Source organism: Stegastes partitus, unplaced genomic scaffold, assembly GCF_000690725.1.
Source record: "Stegastes partitus isolate 25-593 unplaced genomic scaffold, Stegastes_partitus-1.0.2 Scaffold1016, whole genome shotgun sequence".
In the NCBI taxonomy this organism is placed as follows: Eukaryota; Metazoa; Chordata; class Actinopteri; family Pomacentridae; genus Stegastes; species Stegastes partitus.
The window spans coordinates 225,496-250,680 of record NW_007578747.1 but is presented as its reverse complement, the minus strand read 5'-3'; the positions used below and the strand labels follow the sequence as shown (position 1 = coordinate 250,680).

Sequence of the window (25,185 nt, the reverse complement as noted above, 5' to 3'; positions counted from 1 at the left end):
CAATAAACACAAACAATACAAACAGACAAATACATCCTTCACAAACAGTGAAACTTGTAGTTACTGTCCCTTTTGTCACATTACATGAAACAGAAACAATCATACAGTATGGCACGCTGAATTATTTAGTGTGACATTCCAGCAAACTGCATTTTGATTGACCAGATATGTTTGACTCTTTTGTGTGTCAGAATTCACTTGTTCATGTACATTTGAAAAATATTGTTCATAAGAAATAATTAGCGTGAGATTTATTTCCTCATTTACTTTCTATAAGTGAACATCTGTGGTGACACTGCAAGAGAGGAACAACAAGTGAGTGTCCGGTAGGGGTGTGCATCTCTACCTTAAGAGACGATCCGATCCAAATCTAGACACATGAGTTACGATACGATTCACTAACGGAACATTTTAATACATTACAATGCGATTCGATGCGATGCAGCTTGAATCTATTTGTATGGTGAAAAAAATTGAAGAGAAATGTTTCATTTGATGCATTTCATCAAACCAAACTAATGTTCTGCTTTGTGTTGTTGTGGTTAGAGGCTGCTGTGTGTGTTACTGCGAGCAAACTCGAGTTAATCTTCAAATTCTGCTCTGCATCTCTGACACTAAATGCACACACTAACACACAACACAACACAACACAACGTGCTTCTGTGTTGTGAGTTTTGCTTGGTGAGACAATAAATAGTTTTGTGTGTCGCTATTAAACAGGCAGCGTATGTCTGTGTTATGTTGTGACTATCAGCAGTTAATCTGAGCGAGTTTCCTGAATAATCACCAGGTGTTAAACACATGACACAGTGGAAAAGATCTATAGGAATGAAAAGGGATTCTAATCGAGCTGATCGGTGGCACAATGCGTAGAACGGCGACCTTGTATTTTTTGGACTACATGGTGTCAAATCGTCTCACTGAACTTGAAAAATATGTGTTTTTTTATTTAGGTCAGCACTTTTCATTTTGCCGTCTGTAGATGATATTGAAATGAATATAGACTGTATTAACGAGTGATGTTTGTGTTTTTTGGCAAGGTCTCCTTCATGTAGTATCTTTATCTTCACACATGGAGGTCTGGTCGTGACGAATCTGCAAACGGAACATTTGAAGCATAAATACAGCATGCATCGCCAGTTAAACTGGGACACCGGTGCTGTTGTGTTGTTGCCACCAAACACGCTAAGCGAACGTTACTCTCGTCACAGCGGGAGTCTCACAAAACTGGAGCGGCCATATTTAGTAGCAGAGCTCCAATCAACCGATTCATAACTTTACAACCGGACATGGACCTCTCCACAGTAGATATAAACTGACCCAGATGCTTGCTAATCGATGTATTCATATCTTTAAAGTTAAAATCGATTTCCGGTCTGTATCGGTGAATCTTTACACTCCTAGTGTCCAGTGTGTCTCACTTATTAATAAATGCTGCAATCAGGAGCCACACCTGCGTCAGATTGTTGCTATAGAAGTCTTTGGCACTTATGCTGAATTTAAAAAAAAAAAAGATTAAATAACAACATCAAAAAAATGTACCAAAACTTGTTTATTTTCTATGAACGTCTTTATAAAATTATTAAACACTACATCAGTTTTTATGGCCAGCAAAGATGAGATGAAGCCATAACCTCAACCATCTCATTGTTATGACGGTAGAGGTTTCGCAGTAATTTCAGTGAGGAGGTTGATTCCTCATCCTTCGGTCTTGATCACTTTGGTGAACTCGTCAACTGTTCCATCACTGTTAAAGATCAAAAGTGTGTCCCAGCATCACAGAAAGACCTGATGGACGTCTCTGTGTCAGACCAGCTCACCTCGTACATTCACACCAGGTTAGATTTAAGTCTCTGACAGGATTCTGCCTCCCTGCAGGTCAGGACATTGTGGAGTCTCCTTGGTTTCGCCTCTGGTCTAAACATTGCAGGGTCCTAGAAAGACAAACATGAAAATGATGACTATTTTGTTATTTTTTAGAGTCAACAGGCTCATTCAAGATGAGCCACACTTACATAAATTTGATCACCAGCAATCATCACACAATGCATGCTGGTTAGATTTCTGTCCAACTTCATTATGACTCAAGATGCTGCACTGATGACAAAATCCTGAGATTTTTGGAACCAGGCGCCATAAGGGGTCCAACTTAAAAAAATCTCCATATTTTGTCGTTTCCCAAGTCGTTGTTTATGTCGTTTAGAAATTGGCTTAACAACGAGATGTTTGATAGAAACTTTTTAACTGAATTGGAGAGATTTCAGTTTTATATGTCTGACAGTGAGGGTTTATTCTGTGAACAGAATGCATGTTGTGAGTTGATGGTGATGTTAGAGAGGCTGAAGAATTTCAGATTATAAAATCAAAAACTGTATACAATATATGGTTACAATCTACTGTATACTTGTGTCAGATTGTTTTCATTCTTGAAGTATTTAACAACCCAAAGCTTCTGATAAGGATGTGAGGATTCTTTAAATAACATCTGTACAGTGAAGCTTGGAAAAATATCCAACATGCCAATATTGTGTTTAGACAATTCAGTTATGTAGTTTGAGAAGGATGGATTTGCTTAGCTGATTTATATGCAGCAGCAAATTGAGGCTGAAACACCAACACAGATCATAAATTGCCTGTGGAGAATTTTATTAGGATGCCCTGTCATAATAAAGACTATCTGCATGCAAACTAATAAGGGTGTCTGACAACATTTGAATAAATCATTGTTTCTGTAAGTTCTCGTACAGACTGACGGCTGCTAGAGACTGTCTATCTTTACTCCTGACTTTCAACTTTTGTTCGCTTTTTTGGAACAGTTCATCTTGAATGAACCTAATGACACAAAAGCAGACTCACCCGATTATCCCAAAAGGGATGAGAAGGATGACAGCAGCAACAAGGAAGGTGAAGCCCTTCATAAAGTACAGTGTGGCTGGAAAGAGGGAGTTAAAGAGGCCAGTGCCCACCAGTAAGCACAAGCTCTCCACACAGGCAACAAAGGCAAACAGGGCACCTGGGAGAAAACACAAACGCACATTGTATAACACCCTGCAGGACACAAGCTGTCCCTTGTGACAAAAGAACATGTGCTTCCAATTAAACTGCAATGTTGCATTGCTGATCTAATTAGTTCACTGACTGATTCTACGACTGCACAGCTGGCACAATGAGCTTGCTCTCTCCAGACATTTATTATATGTAGTTATGTAGTTAGACGATATGTAGTTATATAACTTTTCCTCACATTCTCAGTTTTAAACATGCATTGTATTGGTACATGATCAGTGACTGGACTGACCTTGTTCTGATGGATCCACCAGCTGGGACAGCTTTGACCTGATCACAGGCGTCGCAATCAAGAAGAGGAAGCACAGTCCATAACCTGGGGACAGAAAAAACTGCAGATTTCCACTTTGATACACAAGTAAAATCCTCAATATCATTTGTAAAGCAAACTATAAAAGACTACAATCAACTACTCCAAGGTATTTTTTATTATTAATATTTTTTCCATAATTATGGCAGCCGTAGTCATTCTTTCATAAGCTAGTCCATACCTACAGCAGCTGTGCAACTTATGTACAATCTCTGAAATCTTCACTACGCTGCACAGTTCTTGGTGGACAGTGTTAATTACTGCCAAGTGCTACAAACAGAGACAGTAATGAGTTTTTTATTGGCATGCAGTCAAGGCTGCCAGCATACATATGGCCTGTTTCTGTGTCACCTGCTGAGCCGTACCTATGGCAGCATTTGCTTAATCACAATGTGAGATTTTTTTTCTCCTGCATAGCAGGCAAAGCACAAGGAGAGGTCACACTCCAAATGAATGGTATTAAATTGCCATTTAGGGCACCTCTACTACAAGGGATAAACTAAGAAAAGTCTTCAACTTGTCTCTAATTATTCTTAATGGATGCCCAAAAGAACACATCATGCTTTTATACAGACAGATTTTTCGCTGTGTTATTATTTGTGGTATCGTCATGTAGTTTTGGAGAATAACTTTAAGATGAAATTTTTACAAGTCAGCTAACAATGTCTGCAAACAATCTGGAGGTTACCAAAATGCTCCAGAGCCTCTCACCTGTGAACATGAGCGCTGTGGTGTCAGCAACAGAGAAGACAATAAGCGCGACGATGTTGGTTGCCAGACCCACGAGAGCCATCCATGAATCGTTCAGGCAGCGCTGCATGATCTTCAGCCCCAGCAGACTGGTCAGGACGGCCAGGTGCAGAGCTGCTGATCCATAGCCAATGAGGTCTGGTCCCCAGCACAGCGGCGAGCTCAGCTCGTACAACACATATAGATCTCGGCTGCCGAAGTGAACAGTCACAACCAGAAAGAAGCACAGCGTGTAAAGCCACAGCTTGCATCTGTGAAATCCTCCACCAGCCTTGTTGCTGCTCCCTCCTGTAGAGTAGAGGTGCCAGACAGCTTTATAGTGGCGAGTAGTGAACAGCTTGGCATCCGGGACTCGTGGGACAGACTCTCGGACAAACAGGTAAGCGTACAGAGCTGAAGCCAAGTTGGTGGCTAGGACCAGCCAGAACGGGTTGATGTAACTAAAAAAATTACAGAAATAAACAAAAAAGTAATGCTTATTTATTTACTAATAAATAAATTAGAACAGAATTATTATTATAACATTATAACAGAATTTGGTTAGCACCTTTCAAATCAAAGTCACAAAGTGCTTTACAGTAAGGCAATTAGACAAATAATAAATACAAATTCACACACATAAAAAGACTTCAAACATGCAATTTAGACAAGATAAAATGGTCAAGTCAATGATTTTTTGTGCAACACAGAAGGCCCTCTGGTAAAAAAAAAGAAAAAAAAAGACTTGCGTTATGAAAGAAAAGTAACAAGTGTCAATATTGGGGTTATGAGAGTAGTGTCATTTAATGTGAGATTTTTACATAAGTAATTACATATTAGGGATTAAACCCCTACAAAAGGATTTAAAATACTACTTTACCTGACTATAATAAATATTAGGGCTGAGACCCTACACTGTTATTGATTATTAGGAATAATCTAACTAATGTAATAATAGCTAAGACCCTATGGTATCATGAATAGCAGTCTTTTAAGAGAGCAAAGATGTGGATCTTGAGCAAAGGGCACTGGTGTGAATGATACTTCTTAAGAACAATGCACACTCCTTACCCTTGAGCCTTGCGCCACTGTCCTCCGATGATGCTGGCCAGCATCCCTGCGAGACCCAGACAAGCCTCCAAGACAGCCACCCTGAAGGTGCGAGACTGCTTGTCACTGACGTCAGCCACATATGCGAAGGAGCCTGCTAGGATGGCAATAAAATCACCTGAAAGGCCACTCAGCAGCCTGCCCACCAGAAAGTATGCCACAGGCAGCCTGAGGTACATCACCACCAGGTAAACCACCGCCTGCAGGGCCAGGCCAAGGTTAGGGATGATGAGGACTGGTTTGCGACCTGCAATGTCGCTCCAGGAGCCCAGGAAAGGAACCACCAACAGAACAACAAAAAAGCCTCCCAGACTGAGGTACAGGTTCCAGTGGGCTGTCAAAGTTTCCACCTCCTGAAAAAAAGACAAGTGCAATCCAGTCAGCCAGACTGAGCAGGGATGCTGTGATGGCACACGGAGGAGATTCGAGTTGCTGCTTCTTATGTGCACCCTAAATGTAATTTTGTCTGTCAGTTTGATTATTTACCGATTATTTACTCTGTCTAACCGACAGCTGGTTTGCCTGTTCAAATTTTGCCTGTTCATCAAATCCCTCTTGTTTCGTTTCAGCTTGTCACTGCTGTTCCTCTTTATTGAACTGTGTGAGGGTTAAACACTGTGAGACTTTCTCATTGTTCAAAAACTGATCCATTTTTTAAATTGCATTTCAGACACCACTGATTCTGCCTCTTTCAATTACTTATGAAAAATGCCTCTCAATGTACCTGTTATTTTTCGTTATGGCCTTTCCTTTAAGTTGCCAGAGCGATTTATGTTTTTTATGTGTGCATAGTATCTTTTTGTTTTTAGAAAATACCTAAGACTAATCTCCCCTATTATGCTTCCTGGCATGCTGTGCATTTCAGACTTCTGTCTTGCATATTTGAATCATTTTTAAGTACTTGATAATGTACTGAAAAGATGACTTGTATGTATTTACTAGAACCACTATTCCATTTTTATGATGGTTTTGCATGCATCAATCCCAATTCATTTAAACTAACCATGTAACAAGGATAACTGGACTAAGGTGAGGTTATGGACATGCTGACAAATTCAAATGGCTTCCCAGGACAGTCATTAAAACACAGCCATCAACAATGTCAGGAGTCCCACTTGTGTTTTTCCTCTTCTGATGCTGTAGCAAAGGTTAAAACTGTTTTAAAGATCAATTTGTGAAACATTTACTTTGTGACAACAAAAAAGGCTTTAAAATGTCCATCTTACTGTCAAACCTGCACATTTAACAAGCAGACTTATGTAACTGTTAAAGACCACATATGGTGGAAATCCATTTTTATTGTGTTTTGCGGTTGTTTAGAGGTGTAAAGTAAAAGATGTTAAGATATGAAGACGTTTACTCCTGTCATTCTTCAAACTCTCCCACAACCAGTTGGCCTCCCAGCTTTGCAAGCCTGGAAGAATTTTGCTGAGCTGCTGCTTTCTAGATGAGGAACCAAAAGTCATTTTGCTCAAACTTTTTATAATTCTGTCTCTTCACTGCTTGCTGTTTGTGAGGTAAATCATTCAAAAGTAGCTGCTGTCTCAAAGTCCACCAGATTTATTAACTTTCTAGAGCTGTTATTACAAGCTCTAAAACATCTCAGTCATGAAAACATGGAATTTTCTGCTGTTGATAGCAAGAAGTTCACTCTTTATATCTTTTTGCATCTCTCTGTGCTCATATTTAAAGCAGCCGAATTCCCCCTAAAACTCTTTGCATATACATATTTTGCTGTGAGATGTCAGACAAAGGAATAAATATGAAATAGCGACTAAAAACGCCGTCTATCAAAACAATCATCAGCAGTCATTTCTACACTGCTAAACTACTGATTTTATAAGCGCAATGTTGTCTCACCTACCACATTAGTGAAAAACAACAGGTGTGATGTGAATTTGGAGATATTTTTGAGCCAAATCATTGCTCAGAGAGAAAGATCGAAGAGACACAAAGTCCTGGTCTCACAACTCATTTGTGTCTGTGTTTTGCTCTGAGTGGTCAATCACAAATGCAGACAGTTTTCTTCCTGAAGGGAGTGTGGACAGCAGCAGTTAAGTTACAGTCGTCCTCAAATTTATCCAAACCCTTCCACTAAAGAGAAGGCAAAATTCACAAAAGCCACTCAAATAACTAGAAACTGAAAAAAAGTGATAATAAACAAAAATTCAGTAAATTATTATTTTGTGAAAAAAGCCATTGATTTTGAATTGTGGTTAAAAAGAATAATTAAAAACAACAACAACAACAACAACAACAACAACAAAAACCCCCCGCAAAACTGTCCAAGACAAATTAGAGCACTTTGCTGATGAGCAGTGGACCAAAATCTAAAGTCTAATTGAGAGTTACAGAAAACACTTGACTACAGTGATTGGCTCAAAGGATTGTTCAACAAAATAGTAGTTTACGGCCCCTTCATGCATGTTGGCTTTTTCTTCTTTCTCTTCTACTTTTGTCAATTTCAACTTACTTTAGTGACAGCTGATTTTTCCTTCTTTAATGGGAGGCTATGAATACATGTGAGGACCTTACATACACTGAAACGGTGTGTTTAGAGCAGGACTAAACCTACAGTCATGGTGAACTGAACCATCTTTGTAGTATTTTGAGCAGAAAAACTTAAAGACGTAACTTGGGGTCATGTGAAACTTGTATTAATTTGCTGAAAAGGGACACACCTTTAAAATGTCCACCTTATTGTACAACCTACACATTTAACAGGAGCAGCTACTGTCTATCTGTTACACCTGTACAGGGGGCAAGCGCCCTGCTTTTGTCACCACACAGACCGACTCAAGCTAAACGTGCCCCTGACACTGTGCATTTCACGGGTACCTTCTGGAGGGGGTCCAGGGGCACGGAGCTGTTGCCGCACTCGGTGCTCTTAGAGCCGTTGTAGCCCAGGTCCTCGCTGATACGGTCCCACAGATACTGGGTGGACAGAGGAGTCTGCAGTGTCAGGGAGAACATGGTGAGGAACATCACCGGCTCCACCGTCACCGGTAAGCAGCACGCAGAAGGCGACCGGACGGAGCTGGTAATCGGCTCATCGGCCTCCTCTCCGTGGCCGAGTACGTCGGACAGTTGTTCGTCAGTCGATGCGGCGTCGAGGACATCTTCGGGGAGAATCGCAGCGGTGTCCGGCTCGTACATGGCTGAACCGTGCACGTTGGTGACCGGAATGTTTTCACAGACAATGTGGTGGAAACTTACAGTTTGTGCGTCAAAAGCGACGCATTAAGTGCCGGTGTAGCCGCGTAGCTAACGAGCTAGCTAACGATGCTAACGCAGGTCAGTTGACGGTGCTTCTGTTTATATTGGCTTTCATAAAACGAGCAGCTTTAAGTTCACTTTTTTCCCCCAGCTCAGCCAAAATGAAGGAAGCTAGACTGGCGCCTCATTACAGCGTGGACTCAGCGCCCTCATCTGGACGAAGAGGTGAATTACACTTTAGTCTGTCTGCTAACCTTCACAGGCGGGAATGAAGTGGATATATGTCCCATTAACACTCAGCACACACCACCCCAATAAAGACATTAAGGATTTATTCAGAAAGTGTTAAACAGGAGCAGAAATGGTGGTGAAACACATTAAAAAATAAAGTTTTATCTAAATAAATTAGATGTATATATTAATATACAGCTTCCTCCTCCAGATATTTTCTCATAAAGTTGGCAAGATGGGGCCACATCCAGTCTCGGGGTTGTGCACCAAAACCACAAGCCATAACTTGATATTTTATGATGCTGTTGTTTTATAGAGGCTATAAAGACACTATGTCATTCTGGTGAGATAGTAAAGAATATAGATACTGATATACCTTGGCCCCATATTTTCCATATCACTCACTGTGTGACCTTTAGCACCACTTTGCTGCACCTGTGTCAGCTTAGGTGAATCACTTTAAAGTCACTTATAGAAAGAAAACATTTTGTATTTTTAATTAATTGACATTATGTTGTAGACATCTGCTTTCACTTAGACATGAAGGAACCATTTTCTATAAATTCTTGTCTAAAAGGCCAAATTAAATTGACTGTAAAAAAAAAAACTTGAAAGATGGGTGAATATTTTTTGTCACTCCTACTGCGTCCCTCATATATCCTGTTCAGTATGTTTTATAAGACAGTTTTGTTACATAAAGTCTTGGGGTTTCACAGACAAAACCATGAACCATAACTAAATTTCAGGATTTTTATTGTGCTGATGTTTAATAGAGACTATTTTAAAACTATGTCAGTATGAGAGTTAAGAAATCAAATACTGATATACTTTTGCTACTTATTTTACAATGAAAGTTACAAATTGTTGGTTGTACACAGACTTACACAGGTGCAGTTGACATTTTGGGTATTACAGTGAGCGCCAGTCAGAATAGCCCCAAAGAGGGGAACAAAACAAAACATCCAGAGTTCATGATTTCAATATTCAAACTTCTGTCCATGTGTCATGACAATTCACCCAACTACAGCCAGTTATGGTACAATAAAATGCGATTTCATTACTACCCATTGCTCTATTTTGATAGTTACTTTGTTGATTAGAGAGGTCTCATTGTGCAACGCATCCATAAGCACAATGAATTCCCTGCTGCAAATACTCTACTGTGAAACAGAAAAATGATCCTAATAAAAAACTTGACATGATAGAAAAATGATTTAACTTTACTAACTTTTGTAGTAAAATGATATCTAGCTGTGCTGTTTAAATTATATAGCACATTTAAAGCAACAGCCTTTGAACAAAAGTGCTTTCTTTAAGGTACATTAGATTGGTGTTATTAACCTAACTACTTTAGAGATTGCAGTTAAGACCCTATAGTGTTATGTATGATGTGACTATACCTTCCATCCATCCATTATCTATACACCGCTTAATCCTCACTGGGGTCGCGGGGGGGACTGGAGTCTATCCCAGCTGACTTAGGGCGAAGTCTGGAGACACCCTGGACAGGTCACCAGTCCATCGCAGGGGTACACTTAAGAGACAGACAACCAAGCACACTCACATTCACACCTACGGACAATTTAGAATCACCAATTGACCTCAACATGTTTTTGGACTGTGGGAGGAAGCTGGAGAACCTGAAGAGAACCCACACTGCATGGGGAGAACATGCAAACTCCATGCTGAAAGATCTCGGTGCCCCCACTGGGATGCGAACCGGCGACCTTCTTGCTGCGAGGCAACAGTGCTAACCACCTTGCAGCCCCGTGACTATACCTTAATATTTTAAATGTTAAGAATCAAAGTCAGTACCTACGTTTAATAAATATTGAGGGTAAGGCTCAACAGTATTATTAATTATGGAGATTTTCCTGACCAATTTAGAGCTAAAGTTTTGATCGTACAGAATTCCTACTGAATTCTCTATGAGAAACCTTAGTAGTAATTTTTTTCTCCTTCCTTTTGTCTTCGTTAGTTTCCATAAAAAAATCTTTCTTTTTCATGTTTATATTTGTCACTACTCCATTTTTTTTTTTTTTTTTTAACAAGAGACCTCCAGCAGATCCAGGTTCAGGGCAGGTGATTGTTTGAAATTGCTAAATGCCAATTAATTTACCATTGATATACTAAGGGCCCACATGCATATTTACAGATATTATATCACTCATCCATAAATTACTCAACATGACAGAAGAGTAAATCATGCTTATATTTGAGTTGAATATTAAATGCAAACAGTTTATCTGCAGGAGAGTAAATATTTGAACGCAGAACAGAATACCTGAGCGCTTTACTGCATCATATTCCATCACATCTGGAGCTGTCACATGGTGCCTGTTACATTTTACTACATCCAAATCCTAGGCATAAGTAAAACTTTCCATTGGAAATACAGCGCTTATGAGGAAAAATAACCAAATACAAATCTCATAAATAAAGATGAATGACATTCTATTTTACATGTTGTCTTGCTGTTTGTCGTTTACACATATGTATTTATTAGTAAATTCCGTTTGCAAACATGATCGTCTCAGTGCTGTTTCAAAGTTTTCATATTGTTCTGTAGTCGAACAATCAACAACAGACACACACACGCACGCACACACACACAGACACACGGGGGGTGAAAGTAGGATGGTGATCTGGTTTGTCTGCATTTCAGCCTCTGTGAGACGTTTTTCACTGGAATCATAACATTGTCTTTATAAGTTACACCCACACAAGTTACAACCCCTTTAAACCATGTTGTCCAATGGATTTTTTTGTTTTTAAAGCTTACCCTTCAACAAGACAGTGACAGTTGTGACTTCGTAGCTACAATCAAGCAATTAAAAAAACCCAAAAAACCCCACACAATTTAAAGAAAACACTTAAACAGCTTTAAACATCTATACCATTACATGCGTAAAAGTTTTCAATGCGCATGCTCACTTTAGTTGCTGAGGTTTATTGAATTTCCCTTCTGGGATAAATAAAGTATTTTTCATTTCATTTATTCTTCCAGCCACTGCATCAGGTGACTGTCGGTATGAAACAGCATAAATGCGCTGAAGGTAATAATCATCATTTTGTTGCTTCTTTACAGCTGACACAGACAAAACAGCTGTCATATTTTACAGTTGCAATCAAAAAGATTAGTTTTTCTGTAGATTAGCAGTAGCTCCTGATTATTGCTTACCTTATCTACACCCTATAAACACATGAAAGCACTCCCTCTAGCAGGCCCCTCACTCTAAAGTTAATTTTTAATCATTTGTCAGGGTGACATGCTGCATTTATGGCAATATATGTTGTGACTTGATCTGTTACCGCCTCATTGAAAGTCCACCGGTGTCACAAACTTTTTTCTTCTTCTGACTCTTCAATACTTTGGATGTCCATCACACCTTTGGGAACATGGCTGGATTTCTTAAACATCTGTGGAGGTTTAGGAATTTCATTGTGATAATTCTTACACCTATTTTACTTCTGGCTCTGCCACTTGCCATCCCAACCTCGGTAAGAAAATGAACATATGTATATGTGTTTGTATGGTTTTCTGTTGTAAGAGACATCTCCAGACATATTTTATATTTCGAATGGACCTGTGTAATTGCTTGATGTGTATTATATATACGATACACTAATGATTTCAGCCGTCAAATGTTGCTGAACGTGCATAGGTTTAAACGTGTGTTTCTGGCGTTGATTTGCATTGTTGGGATGCCATGTAAAACATTAATACTCATACAAATGTGACAGAAACGTAGATAAAAAGCCAGCAGGTACAGCTCACGTTTCTTCAGATCAATAACAAAATAATGTACTGTATGTGAAACTAAAGGCAGAATGCAGACTTTTCTCTCTATCAGGATTAAAACTCTGAGCACTTTAGTAATCATCTGTGGAAGTACTGATTAGATAAAACCAACAAAATCCCTTTTGGTGTTGTGTTTTTGCTATTTGAGTTAAATTAGCATGCATCCTAAAGTCAAGCTCAGCACACACTTAGGTTTGACATGTCTACTTGGTAGCAGATATGATAGACGTATAGTGCAATGCAGCCACAGGTAAAACATCAAAAATGCTTCCAGGTGTTTTACTGCTCAGGCTAGTTAATCCCTGAGATAACCAACAAAGCCAGTTTGTAGTGTAGATTATCCAAATTCTTAACCATAGTCTCCCAGACAGGGTATGTGTTCTGTTCTGGCTGGATTAGGCAGTGCAAAGGTTATAGTACTCTTACTATACATGTAACAAAACCCTCTTGTAAAACTTACTATAATTGTGATATGTAAGGGGAGCAGTAGGACAGGTCTTAGTGCTTGAGAAGGATGATGGGGGGAGGTGTTACGGTGCCTGTAAAAAGTATTTAACCCTCTCGAAAGTTCTCTCCTTTTATTGCTTTTCAACTTTAAATCAGGGTCAATTTGAATAGGCTTTTTTTGACAAGAATTTACAAAAAAGACTCTTTCATGTCAAAATGAAAACAGATTTCCACAATGTAATGACAATTAATTAACAATCCAAAATGTAAAATAAGAAAAATAAAGCCAAATTAAATGTCTTAAAAATCTATAATAAGGAAAAACCTCTGAACAGGGTCAGTAGTGTGTGTGGGTACTCTGCTGTTATCCCTGTAGTAATAAAAATAATTTATATTGTCATTCTGAGTAAAGGAGAATATTTTGTGACAGGACTGTTTTGGTGGAGCAGCTTCCTAAACAAACCTCTTAGAATGTAGTTATGTGTACCAGAGAGAGATTCACACAGGAACAATTTTGGATGTTGAAGACAGTATTAAGAGGAACAGAAGAAATGAAACATGAATCTTCGGTGAGGAAGATTATAAAATAATATCATGTATTACGGTATTACACATTTTTTCCCCTTGGCATGCAATTGGCATTATATTAATACTGACTTTAAAATTGCTAATACTTGGTCTTTTAAATTAAATTCTAATAAATTTCCTAAATCCACAAAGTAAATTTGAAAAATAAAGAAAGACATGGTTCCAATAGTACTGTGTCCGCATCTGTTGGCAACTTTTGTGAGACCACTGCATCAGAATTAAAGGGGTAACCTTTGATAATCACAAAGTATATTAGTTGCTTTACGTTGTCTTCTTAGCAGTAATATGTCGTGGTAAGACCTCCATCAGTGACCCTTTGTACTGTGTAATCTTTGACCAAATTGAAAAGTGGGATCATGTTCAGGGGCTAAATCAGTTCCATTAAATCAAAGAATACAATCTGTCTCTTTGAGGTCATCACAGATGATGCAAATTTGAATAGATATAGTTCTCTGAATGTTTTCTCTTCAGCTTTGTGTGTTTTATATAACATAGTTATATACTCTACATGCAAAAGAAAAATAAGTAATGAAATACACTTCCTTTGTCTACCACCAGAGTCCATGAATGTGAAATCAGGGTACAACATAAAATGATTTTACATGGGAGAGACAGAGACATCACGTCTTTCTGTATTCTTTAATTCTCTTTAACTTGTCAAAAGTAAATCCAACAGCAGTTATATTAATGTTCACCGATAATTGCTCTAAAACCAGTTTGGTTTTCTGACCACTCAGTCAAAATTGTATAGTGTCATGCATTGTGTTCATCTGAAAGGAAAAACATTATTTATGGTGTTCCTCAAGGTTCAATTTTAGGTTTTAATTTTAGCCTTTTTTAACCTTTACATGCTGCCACTTGAAAATGTCACCAAGAGGTGCGGCATCAACCAAGATATTATAACTAACCATTATTCAGTTAATCTGGGTGAAGAATCATCTGGTGTGTTTTAGCTCACTTACATGCTTGACATGTTAATTTCTGTCTCAGATAGATGTCAACACCCATATCAGACGAATAGAAATCATGTGTAGCACACAGTATATTAAGTATGTTAAACAACACAGTCTTTATTTGCATTTACAGGAGGCAAAATGTGGTTTTGTGATAATCCTCATGGCAGTGTACTGGTGTACAGAGTGTATCCCTCTGGCTGTGACTGCCCTGCTGCCTGTTGTCCTCTTCCCAATGATGGGTATCCTGCAAGGATCAGAGGTATGTCCAACTCTATACTGTATAGTGACTGAATCTTAGACTTTAGATTTTAATTTTTCTTTGCATCAAAGGATTAACAAACCAATAAGCTCCAGATTATTTTTTACTCTCTGACATGATTTTATTTAGATTCTCCTTTCTTCTCTTATCCAGGTTTGTATCCAGTACCTGAAAGACTCCAACATGCTCTTTTTTGGTGGGCTGGTGGTGGCCATTGCTGTCGAGCACTGGCACCTGCACAAGAGGATCGCCCTTCAAGTTCTGCTTGTTGTGGGGGTGAAGCCATCCCTGTAAGACACTTAAATCTGTACATACACCTCTATTACAGCGACAGTATGAAGTTTTAGGGCTCCCTTGTTCACATACCTGCCAACACATCTAAAGCAAGGACCATAAAAATGGTCTAATGGCTTTCTGCATGCAAGACCTGACATTTACACAGCCCTGAATTCAACCCAGTCCTGCATCTTTGAGTGAAATTTGATGGCCAACTGCATCATTGCTCAGCATATCTTTTTCATATCTATGCAGTCAGGCAACAACATTTTATGGAAAGCCTTCCCAGAAGAGAAGGCTTTTATAAGGCTTCTTTATTAATATGTTGTTATGTAATAGAATGAGATGTTCAGCAACCACATACCACTGTTGGGTTCAAGAGTCATGTGTGTATTGATACTGTTTTCCTGTTTAAATACTTTCTTTAACGTTCGCCTCATCATCCAATTCCCTGATTCACTTCCAGACTGATGGTCGGTTTTATGAGCACCACGGCCTTCCTGTCCATGTGGATCAGTAACACAGCCGCCACAGCCATGATGCTGCCCATCGCCACTGCTGTGCTGCAACAGCTGTCTGACACAGAGGCCAACGCTGAAGAAAGACAATATGGGCTGACTGTTGCAAAGGATGGTCAGGACAACCAGGCGTTTGAGTTGGAAGACACCAAAGAAACCAACAGCAAAGAGCTCAAACCAAAGGACAGCACTGTCACCATGGGTGTGTTTTACAGTTGCAACTTTGTTTTTTGTTTTTTTATTATTAAACTTCACATTTTTCTGGTTAAAGAGGTTATATTTGATTTTCTAGTTTTGTACTGATGTTGCTGTAATGGTGTTTGCAGATACAGATAAAGATGAAGACTGCAAAGACGTGAAGGAAATCAAGGAAAATGGTGTTACATCAAGTAAGGTTTTCACTTTGTCTTTTGAGAAGAGAAATCCTGGATCTGTTTGAATAGTTATTATTTGTCAAATAATTTCCCACTGTCTTAGTGTGGAAATATCAAAATAAACTTTGACCAAGCTGCTGAAAACTAATAGTAAATTCACAGAGTTTAACAATTCTAGACAGCCCATACTGCAATTCTAATAAAATCATCTTACATATTAGACACTTCAACCATTAAGATGTCTTAATAATACCAAAATTTCTTCTTTGTCCCTGCAGAAGTTTGTGACACGAATCCAGAGGCAGAGCAGCGAAAACTGAAGAGGGAGCAAAAGTATGCAAAGCTGTCAAAAGGCATGAGCCTGAGCATTTGTTATGCCGCCAGCATCGGAGGAGTAGCCACCCTCACTGGATGCACACCCAACGTCATCATGAAGGGCCAGCTTGATGAGTATGACCTGAACATAGACACATTTCAACAGAATAAAATGGGCAAGCTTTTTGGATACAAACTCATCTTCTGGTCTTGGACTGACTGACCGAATTCAGGAACTCAGAACATTTCTTTTGCTAAAATTTTGCTCACAGATTGCCTTTCTGAGATTAAGGCAACAACATCAGTGGCAGCCACAGCCTCTGTTAGGGTAAAAGTCCATTCAGCTGAGCAACAGGACAGGACAAGTTCTGATCAAGTCTCTGGTTTCACTCAGTCAGTATCTGAGAGTAAAATACAATGTGAAAATGCTGCATTGCACACACTAAGCTGTGATATTTGGGTGGGTCAAAATTCAATATGAAGAATGGGCATTTTTATAGCAGACTGTCCAAATTGTAAAATTTGCAAATTCACTTCCACCTAAATGGTTTAGATAACTGGATTACTCTAATACAGAAAAGCACCTTTCATTTTAAACACATGGCAAGTAGATCAAGCAACAACAATGTTGAAGATTATTTTTCTGCAGTTTGTCGATAGTTCTATACTTGCTCATGTCCCAAGAGAGTCTAGTCAAGTTTTTGGTTTGTTTTCTGATCTGTTTTTTTTTTTTTTTTAAATCATCAACAGACTCTTCCCAGAAAATGGAGGCTTAATCAACTTTGCCACCTGGTTTGCCTTTGCATTCCCCCTCATGGTGCTAACGCTCATCTTGTCTTGGCTGTGGCTCCAGTTTTTGTTTTTGGGCTTCAAGTAAGATTTAGTCTCTTTTAGATCATTTATTTTCACTTTTAAATCACTCACATCAAGAAGAAAGGGATTAATTCATTTTTGCAATATGTTGCTCCAGCTTGAAAAAATCCTGTGGATGTGGCACAAACAAAGATGGCGACAGGGAGGCCTACCAAGTGATCAAAGATCAGTACAAAAAGTTGGGCAGGATGAGCTTCGCTGAGGCCTGTGTAGTGGTTATCTTCACGTTGCTGGTTCTTATGTGGTTCACCAGAGAGCCTGGGTTCATACCTGGCTGGGCCACTGTGCTCTTCAACAAAGACAAACCGTGAGTACATTGTTGTTTGTCACACAGCTTTGGCCATGTGTAAACTCCACCACAGCTTTTGGGTAGCTAATTTTTCACTTTTTCACACAAAAAAAGCACTTGATTAAGGTCTTATTTATCATTATTCCAATGCCTATGAATAAGAAAACTGATTAAAAAATAGCTGCTATAGCCTGTTTTCAACACCATGGAGGGTTGTTTTTTTTCTGTGTTGTACAGCAACTAGTATCAATCAAGTTAGTTTTTTGTGATATTTCGGTTAGAGTGAGTGAAGTTTGTGATATTGTGCCACTACACTTGCATGGTGATTGCAAAATATGCATGCTGTTGAATCTTTAATCATTTTTTGACCTCACACATGAAAACTTAAATCAACAAAGTGTAAACTTATTCATGATAAAGATATAGCAAAACAGAAATCTGTGATAAAAATAGAATATTGTTGATATTTTAGAGATCCCTGAAAAATGTACAATTCATGTTTTCAAGACTAGGTTTGTACACTGAGCTTTGGATGCCCAACACTTAACCAAGAGTTTCGTCCAAGGAGCAGAAAATCTAGACGGGGCAACTATTAGTTTGTCTGTTGTATCTTGAAGTGCAGGTCCAGTTTCAGGTATCTGATTGATGACTCAATCTGGTTGTCAACCCTCTGTCCAGTCTTTACGGTTTATTAACACACTTTTCTTATTATTATAATACCGAATAACAATATAAATGATTATTGTTTTGCAATGTCAGTAGGAGCAACAGATATCTTATATTTTGTTTCCTAATAGGTATGTCACAGATGGCACTGTGGCCATATTAATGTCATCACTGTTCTTCTGCGTCCCATCCAATTTGCCCAGATGCTTTTGGAAGTCCAAAGATGGTAAGTCTGCTAAGAAGTTCAACATTATTTCATCGTAAGTTTACAACAGGTGCACTGACAGAGACAATGAGATTGCCCATTTGAACAGGATATGTCTGTTTTCATTTTCACAATAACATTGACACAATTGTGATGAAAATACACAACTCAGCATGTTTTCAGAAAAAAATAAAAGTATAGTTTGCTTTATGTTGAAGCAAGAATTAGAAATTGAATATCTTTTCGGTTCTCCAGTATACGTACATGTCTGGACAGAGCAATAGAAAGTGCTCGTTCTGTTGTGTCACATTTTATGTTTGTGACATGTCATATGAAGATAGGAGTTATGAAAATGTCTGTTCTCTATCTGTGACATCTCTCTGTTCTCTAACAGTTAAAGATATTGTCAATAACTTTTACTGCCTGTGGCAACTCATCTTGCTGATTCATTGCTTTCTTACGAACTCATCTCCTTCCTGAGTTGTATCTTGATAGCCTCAAGGTCAAGCCTGTACAACAGTTTGTGCTGCTCCCTTCCTTAGACAAACTACTTTTGTACCAATGGTTATTTTTTTCTCCTTTGGTAACTTAAGTTGAGCGTGACCTGCTCCTGCCTATAAGCAACACAGCCTTTGCTGCTCCTCAAATAGTGGAAAAGCAGTGTTTTGTACACAGAAGGGTGACACAATGATTAAAGCACACTTTAAAAGGTGTGATGCAGACTTGGAGGTGAAAAGGTAAACAGGTTCAAAAACATAAATCCAGTTACAACAGTTCATTTAAATTACTCTTTGGCAGCTTACCCGTGTGTCTTTTTATCTTGACCGAACACGTTTATAGTCACATCATCTTATCTGCAGACAATAAAATGTAGACTCTTGCAGAAATAACGCTGTTTATGACTGCCCTGTCCAATAGGTGAAAACAAACAGTCAGCCACAAAGATAAAGATTTGTACCCATTTTCTTCTGTTTCTCCTTATTCTGTAGGGTCCCCTGCTGAAGCCCCCACACCGATGCTTAATTGGGACATTGTCAATAAAAGGATGCCTTGGAACATCATTTTGCTACTCGGAGGAGGCTTTGCTTTGGCCCATGGAAGTGAGGTAACGCAGCTGATCATTAAGGCCACATTTTTCTGAAGATACTTCTATCTAAATGTATAAGTGTTTGGATACTGATGTGTGTTTTCCAACACTGGATAAAGAAATCTGGACTTTCTCAGTGGCTGGGAGAATGTCTCTTACCGCTGCAGAGCATCCCTCCTTTCGCCATCTCCATCCTTCTGTGTCTGCTGGTGGCCGCGTTCACCGAATGTTACAGCAACACCGCCACCACCACACTCTTTCTACCGATACTGGCCTCCATGGTGAGACCTAACATGATGATAATTCAGTCTTTAACTCTTATTCTCACATACATCTGGTGCAAGGAATATGTTATAGTACCATGTTACGCGTAAAATTGTATGAAATCTTTTTACCCCAATACTACAACAAATTTGGTTGCCAGAAGTAATAAAATATAAAACATGTTTTTGTTTTTGTCATGACTACATCAAGTCTTGGCTGGTTTTGACATATTTATTATTTGTAACTGTTCGAAAGAGGCTTGAGACGTCATCATGTGCTCATTTACTGTGCCTTTTCTCAGCGTTCATCTCAAGTAAGAGGGTAAAACCTTTACAAGCAAATAAAATCATATATTTTGTATGCAGGTTCAAGCTGATCATACAGTATATTATCTATGAAAGAATTTATATGGTTCTGTAAAAATGGGAAAGAACTGAAATCTTTTTATTGCTCCTAAACGCAAAGAGCTGCAACCCTGAAGATGCATATATAACCGATCTTTGCCTGAGCTTGATTGATGTCAAAGAGTTGCTCCAAATGTATCAATAACTCTAAAAACCTTCATTACTACTACCTGCCCAATTAGCATCTGTCATAATGCCCTTTTTTCCCAGGCTACTGCCATTAAGATCCACCCGGTATATGTCATGCTTCCCTGCACCTTCGCTGCCTCACTGGCTTTCATGCTGCCCGTGGCCACTCCACCCAACGCCCTCGTCTACTCCTACGCCAACCTAAAAGTCATGGACATGGTAAGACCTTTCAGAAAAGAAAAATGCCCCATAAGTGGGCACGTTGACATACACACAGTATATTGGATAAAGGGGCATATCCAATTTTTAGATAAGCAGCTTATATTAATCCTTATATCTGATCATTATCATATATTTGCATGCACACAATATCCTGACTATTACCATGGAAACTGCGCTTAGGCAGACTGAGGAGCAAAAGCAATGTACGCATGCCTCAGTGGCTTGATAAATTGATATTGATATTATTAGATTGGTCAGAGGCTTACTTTGATGGTGTTGACAAAACATTGTTTTGCTTTTGATCAGGGTCCAGATACCATTTTGTTTCTGATTTATTACTTCTCTGGTTGTTCCAGGCCAAGACGGGATTCATGCTGAACATTATTGGAGTCGTCGCCATCAATATTGCTATCAACACGTGGGGCGTTGCCATGTTTCAGTTGAACACCTTTCCTAATTGGGCAAATGTAACGAAGACTCCTTGAATGTGAACTCGAGGAAAATATCTTCCTGTTCATCAGGATTCTACCACTGGAGGATTGGGCTGGCACGTGTCTTGGTATTTGTAGTTAAACTCCCTTGTGTACTGCAGCCAGAGCAGGCTAATACGCTAATAGGTCTGTCATTGAGCGTTGACATAGATGCTCCCTGCGATCTTGCTTCACCGTGGGTATACTGATTGAAAAACTTGGGAGCATCATTCTTTGATTTTTTTTTTTTCTACTGAACCAAATTTCAGGTCATTTAGATAAATCATCTTCTGGACACTCTATCAAGCAGATCAGAGAATAATGCTTTCACAGTTAAAAATGTCATTTCTACGTAGAAATAACAGTCATGATATTTAAAACAATTGTTAATGCAAGCAGATGCCAGTCTGAATTGCAGTGAATATGTTGTAGGTAAATGTTTACATTGTGAGGTCTCATTGTATCTGTAATAAACAGTGTTACACTATTTGTTTAAACACTGTTTGTTTCTGTCTGCATACACTTATTACTGTATCAGTCTAGACAATGTGATTGCTGTTTTTTTGCAGCTACTCGAATCATTCCTGTTATTAAATATACTGTGTTGTTAACTATGATTCTGTGAGCAAAGAAACTCTCTCCAGCCTTTATTTATGAAGACTGGACATGACAAACTAACTATCATTCCTACTTTCTCATTTATATACAAGACTTGCAAAATACTGTCATTAATAAAACAAATTAGTGCTTTTTGTGTCAAACAGAATATTAAAAAAAACATCTTCACAGCAGAAATGCTGCATTTTTAAGGGTTGACTGTATTTTCTGACTGTTAAATTAATTGATGGGTTCAAATCTCATTGCCATCAATAAGATTAGGACCACTGGGCCCACAGCTGATTTAAAGAGGGCATTGGGGACAGAAGGCAAATCCCTTCAAAGGGTCAATGTGGGAGAAATGCAAAATGATTGAAGGTAAGGAAAATCTATTATATGAGACTGATTGAAAGCATTTCATTGAACTCCTTGGCAGGGGGCCATATATCAGCTGTGTGTGAAGGCTTGGAGCAGAAGGGATTTTAAATACGTGAAACTCCGGGACACAGAGGTCAAAAGAGTAAGCGGTTCTGAAATCCAAACCATTTTTGTTTAATCTAGGGGCCATGCTTCTGGTAAAAGCTGAGCAACAATATCATTCTCTCTTGTTAAATTTGTTCGCACAGTAATGGAAGATAATAAAGGTGTGATGGACGTCCGTGATCGGAGGTAAGACAACATATTTATGTTATACATTCTGTCTTTTTTCATACATGATCTAAGTGGCTTTTACATCCATTAAGTCTCAGTATGTTTTGTGACTTTTACATGTTCAGCTTTACATCTCTGGTGGATTGTTAAGTGTCCGTGTCATTCTTAAGTTACTGAACACATACAAGAACTGTTGAAATGTGAACCCATACGATGCAGAACCATTTGCAGTTATCATACTCCCTTGAAAAGCTTACCACTTGACTGCACTTTGCATTTCTGATTCTGTTTTTATTAATTGGTCATGACATGGCAATTGTGAATACTACATATTGAGTTTGGACAGACAGCTGCACATTTTATTATTAAATATCCTTGGGACAGGAGAAGTAATTACTGAATTTCTATAACCTCACCCTGAGCCAAAAAGGTAAAGTACTCAGTGATAAAGCTCAGTGCCTCAGGGACTCTGAATGTTTTCCTTTGACTTATCAAAAGACACTCATAAATCACCGTTTCTGAAGACTTAAAATGAGGAATTTGACTTTAACTTACACTTATTCACTGTGTACAAATCTATTTTTATTGGAGAAAACGCACCAGAAGTTTTGTGATGGCAGTAAAAACAAAGCCAGCAGTGCAGCAGCAGATATTCTGTTACTATTTTTTAATTACTGACAATGGTTAAGGTGTGGTTTTGTGCAAAAGCTACTACCAAAGAAATCCTTGAATAGATGATGAAAATGAAAGCTCTCATTAAAATAAATGTTGCTTAGGCGTTGTCTGAAAGTGAAGTAAACAACAAATGTTCTATTGTTAGAAAAAACGTGAGGCTGGTGGATCACTAAATTTGTGAAGGAAAAGCCAACATTCAGATATTTTTCAATTGGTAAAGTTTAGGGCTCTCTAATGTTTAGGGCAATAAAGGAGGTGCATTTTGATCATTTTAAAGATAGGGATTATTTTTCATTTAGTGTTGCTACATCATTCACAGTGACAGCTTCCAGGGAAGAGGTGTGCCGCAATTTTCAAATATTTGTTTTTTTTAATTTATCCAAGAATTAGACAGACGGGTAAATTTCACAATCACAGTTTCTGTGGATTCGTTCTGTCTGACAATCTTTTTACATGTCACCCCTCTTTTCCCCACATTTGTCTGTTTTCGAATCTGTGTAGCAAGTTTCCTACACTTAGCTGATTAGTTATTATCTTCATTAATGTGATAATCAGCTTCTTTAAAAAAAAAAAAATGTAAGAGGAGTGTTTATTCTGTAGAGGTTGATGGTTGAGCTGCTGTCATGCTGTGCTATAGTGGAGTCATCTAATGTGCCGTCTAACTTCAGTGATAATGAATGTATTGTTAGTGCCAATCACAACACAAACTCATGAATGAAAAAATAAGTCGTGACAGACAATCTTCATTGAAATTGTTTCCATGGTAAACAAAAGTATTCAACAAATTAAAAACTTGATGATGTTTGATGTCATCTTTAGGGGACCATCAATGTCTGTGTCACTTGTTATGGCAATCCATCCAGTAGTTTTGGAGCCGGAAAACAATTAGATATGTAATCATGTTGTACTACAGGTACCAAGTGTAACAGGAGCGGTGATTTTGAATACTTTGGCAGGTATGTCTATCTGTCTGTCTGTGAAACTGTGAAGGATCCAGCCAAATAACTTTACAGATGTGTTGTTAAAACGAAATGTATCCGACTAACAGGATGGGTGAGGTCTAACCCATGAGAACTGAATATACAGCAATGTAATAATAACTTCTGAGTACTGATGAGATGGAACAACAAGTTGCTGATGGGTGTTGCAGCTGGTGTGATCCATCACCAGGTGGTCTCTTCACACCAGTTGAACCAGCATGTGTGCATTCTGGAGGTACCACGTGTTCATTTGTGTGACATAAACGGAGATTTTCCTTTACCATATAACCTGATGACCTGGACCATTTCCCAAAGCACACTAACAAATCAACAGTTTCGCTATTGTTTTCTTTCTTGTCTGGCTCTCAGCTGACTTTTGATCTGACTCTTGCTGTCAGAGCTATAAATGCCTCCCTGTCGCAATAAGTGCAATATATTGTAAATATACAACTCCACTACCTCTGTCCAATATCCACTCTGTGCAATATACACTGTGCTCATTTATTTTCATCTTTTTATATAGAGTTCTTTTTTTGTTTGTTTATACATATATATGTATCTTCTATATTGTATATAGTTGTTTTACAAAGTTTTTATATTTTTGTTTTTTGCACTGAAAGGCCTGCACTTTACTTTTTGTTGTACTCCCTACAATGACAATAAAACAAATCTGAGTCTGAATCCTCTCTTCTAAATGGACACAACGCGAAAACCTGTCTAAAGATCCTTTCTAAGCCACGTACACACTGCTAACAGGGTGTAGACAAGTTTACTTAGTAGCCATCTTTAAACAGTGGAGGGATTTTGCTGCACCAGTCTTGAGATACCTTGCGGGAGTTCCATGATTAGCATCTTGAGTCATCCTTCACCAGGCACTTTCATAACTATCAAAGCCTTGGATTGTTAATTGGCAACAATATCTAAAATAAGTTGGGAGTGTCAATGTTATTTCAAGTTCAGCAGAGTCTGGGAAAATAAGTTGTCCGATTGCTTAAACTTTATCATTAAAATAATTTGGAAATTCCTTACTTAGCCAGGGAAAGCTTCAGTGGACTGGTTTATTGAAAGAGTGATCACAGAGCTGATTGTTTTAAAAGGATCTCTGGAATTATGGCCCTGACTTGAAACAAGATGAGAGAAATACTGTGTTCTAACTGTTATAATATGGTAGATTGACACAAAGTTTTTCAGGTGAGCAGGAGAATTGAAAAGCTGACTTTTTCCCCCGACTTTCACTCTGCCTTTCTGGGCGGCCTTTTACGATCAGTGATCCTAAAGTAAAATAAAATCCTAAATGCCGTTGCAGGGTTTATTAAAAACAAGCTTTCTAAGGTTAAAACTCTAAAGTTTTTATCTGCTGCACCTCACTGGAAACAGCACAGCCTTAGCTAAAAGGAGAGAGAAAACTCAGAAATGTCTGTCGTGCAGTTTAACAAAGTTATAATGCCATAAATCATATAAAATATAAAACCTAAA

At 38.5% G+C, this 25,185-nt stretch overlaps 2 protein-coding genes across 3 annotated transcripts; one reads left to right on the top strand and one right to left on the bottom strand.

The window, feature by feature from the left end:
• Positions 1-1,503: 1,503 nt before the first annotated feature.
• Positions 1,504-8,528, bottom strand: slc46a1 (solute carrier family 46 member 1). 2 transcript variants are annotated; one of them, XM_008295041.1, is made up of 6 exons: positions 8,054-8,528; positions 5,177-5,568; positions 4,088-4,566; positions 3,299-3,382; positions 2,857-3,013; positions 1,504-1,934 (listed from the first exon to the last, which is right to left on the bottom strand). In XM_008295041.1, the coding sequence occupies exons 1-6, from the start codon at positions 8,369-8,371 to the stop codon at positions 1,880-1,882; spliced, it is 1,485 nt and encodes a 494-aa protein (XP_008293263.1). In that variant the 5' UTR covers positions 8,372-8,528; the 3' UTR covers positions 1,504-1,879. The 2 variants fall into 2 exon arrangements, with proteins under 2 accessions (XP_008293263.1, XP_008293264.1); XM_008295042.1 differs by lacking the exon at positions 1,504-1,934 and having other exon boundaries at positions 2,853-3,013.
• Positions 8,529-12,061: 3,533 nt separating this feature from the next.
• On the top strand, positions 12,062-20,821 carry LOC103367121 (solute carrier family 13 member 2-like). The gene is made up of 12 exons (XM_008295043.1): positions 12,062-12,163; positions 14,586-14,714; positions 14,868-15,004; positions 15,457-15,710; positions 16,161-16,332; positions 16,948-17,070; positions 17,168-17,377; positions 18,157-18,251; positions 19,220-19,335; positions 19,437-19,598; positions 20,196-20,333; positions 20,693-20,821. Exons 1-12 carry the CDS (start codon positions 12,062-12,064, stop codon positions 20,819-20,821), a joined length of 1,767 nt encoding a protein of 588 aa, XP_008293265.1.
• Positions 20,822-25,185: the final 4,364 nt, after the last annotated feature.

What these genes read in the sequence shown, in the direction of transcription:
- LOC103367121 (XM_008295043.1), top strand. Translation starts at nt 12,062, where the DNA reads ATGGCTGGATTTCTTAAACATCTGTGGAGGTTTAGGAATTTCATTGTG. An exon ending in GGACAGCACTGTCACCATGG is followed by an intron (nt 15,711 to 16,160) that starts GTGTGTTTTACA and finishes TTGTCCCTGCAG; the next exon opens with AAGTTTGTGACACGAATCCA. An exon ending in TTTTTGTTTTTGGGCTTCAA is followed by an intron (nt 17,071 to 17,167) that starts GTAAGATTTAGT and finishes ATGTTGCTCCAG; the next exon opens with CTTGAAAAAATCCTGTGGAT.
- slc46a1 (XM_008295041.1), bottom strand. Translation starts at nt 8,371, where the DNA reads ATGTACGAGCCGGACACCGCTGCGATTCTCCCCGAAGATGTCCTCGAC. An exon ending in CACAGCGCTCATGTTCACAG is followed by an intron (nt 3,383 to 4,087) that starts GTGAGAGGCTCT and finishes TTCTGTCCCCAG; the next exon opens with GTTATGGACTGTGCTTCCTC. An exon ending in GGTGGATCCATCAGAACAAG is followed by an intron (nt 3,014 to 3,298) that starts GTCAGTCCAGTC and finishes GTTTTCTCCCAG; the next exon opens with GTGCCCTGTTTGCCTTTGTT.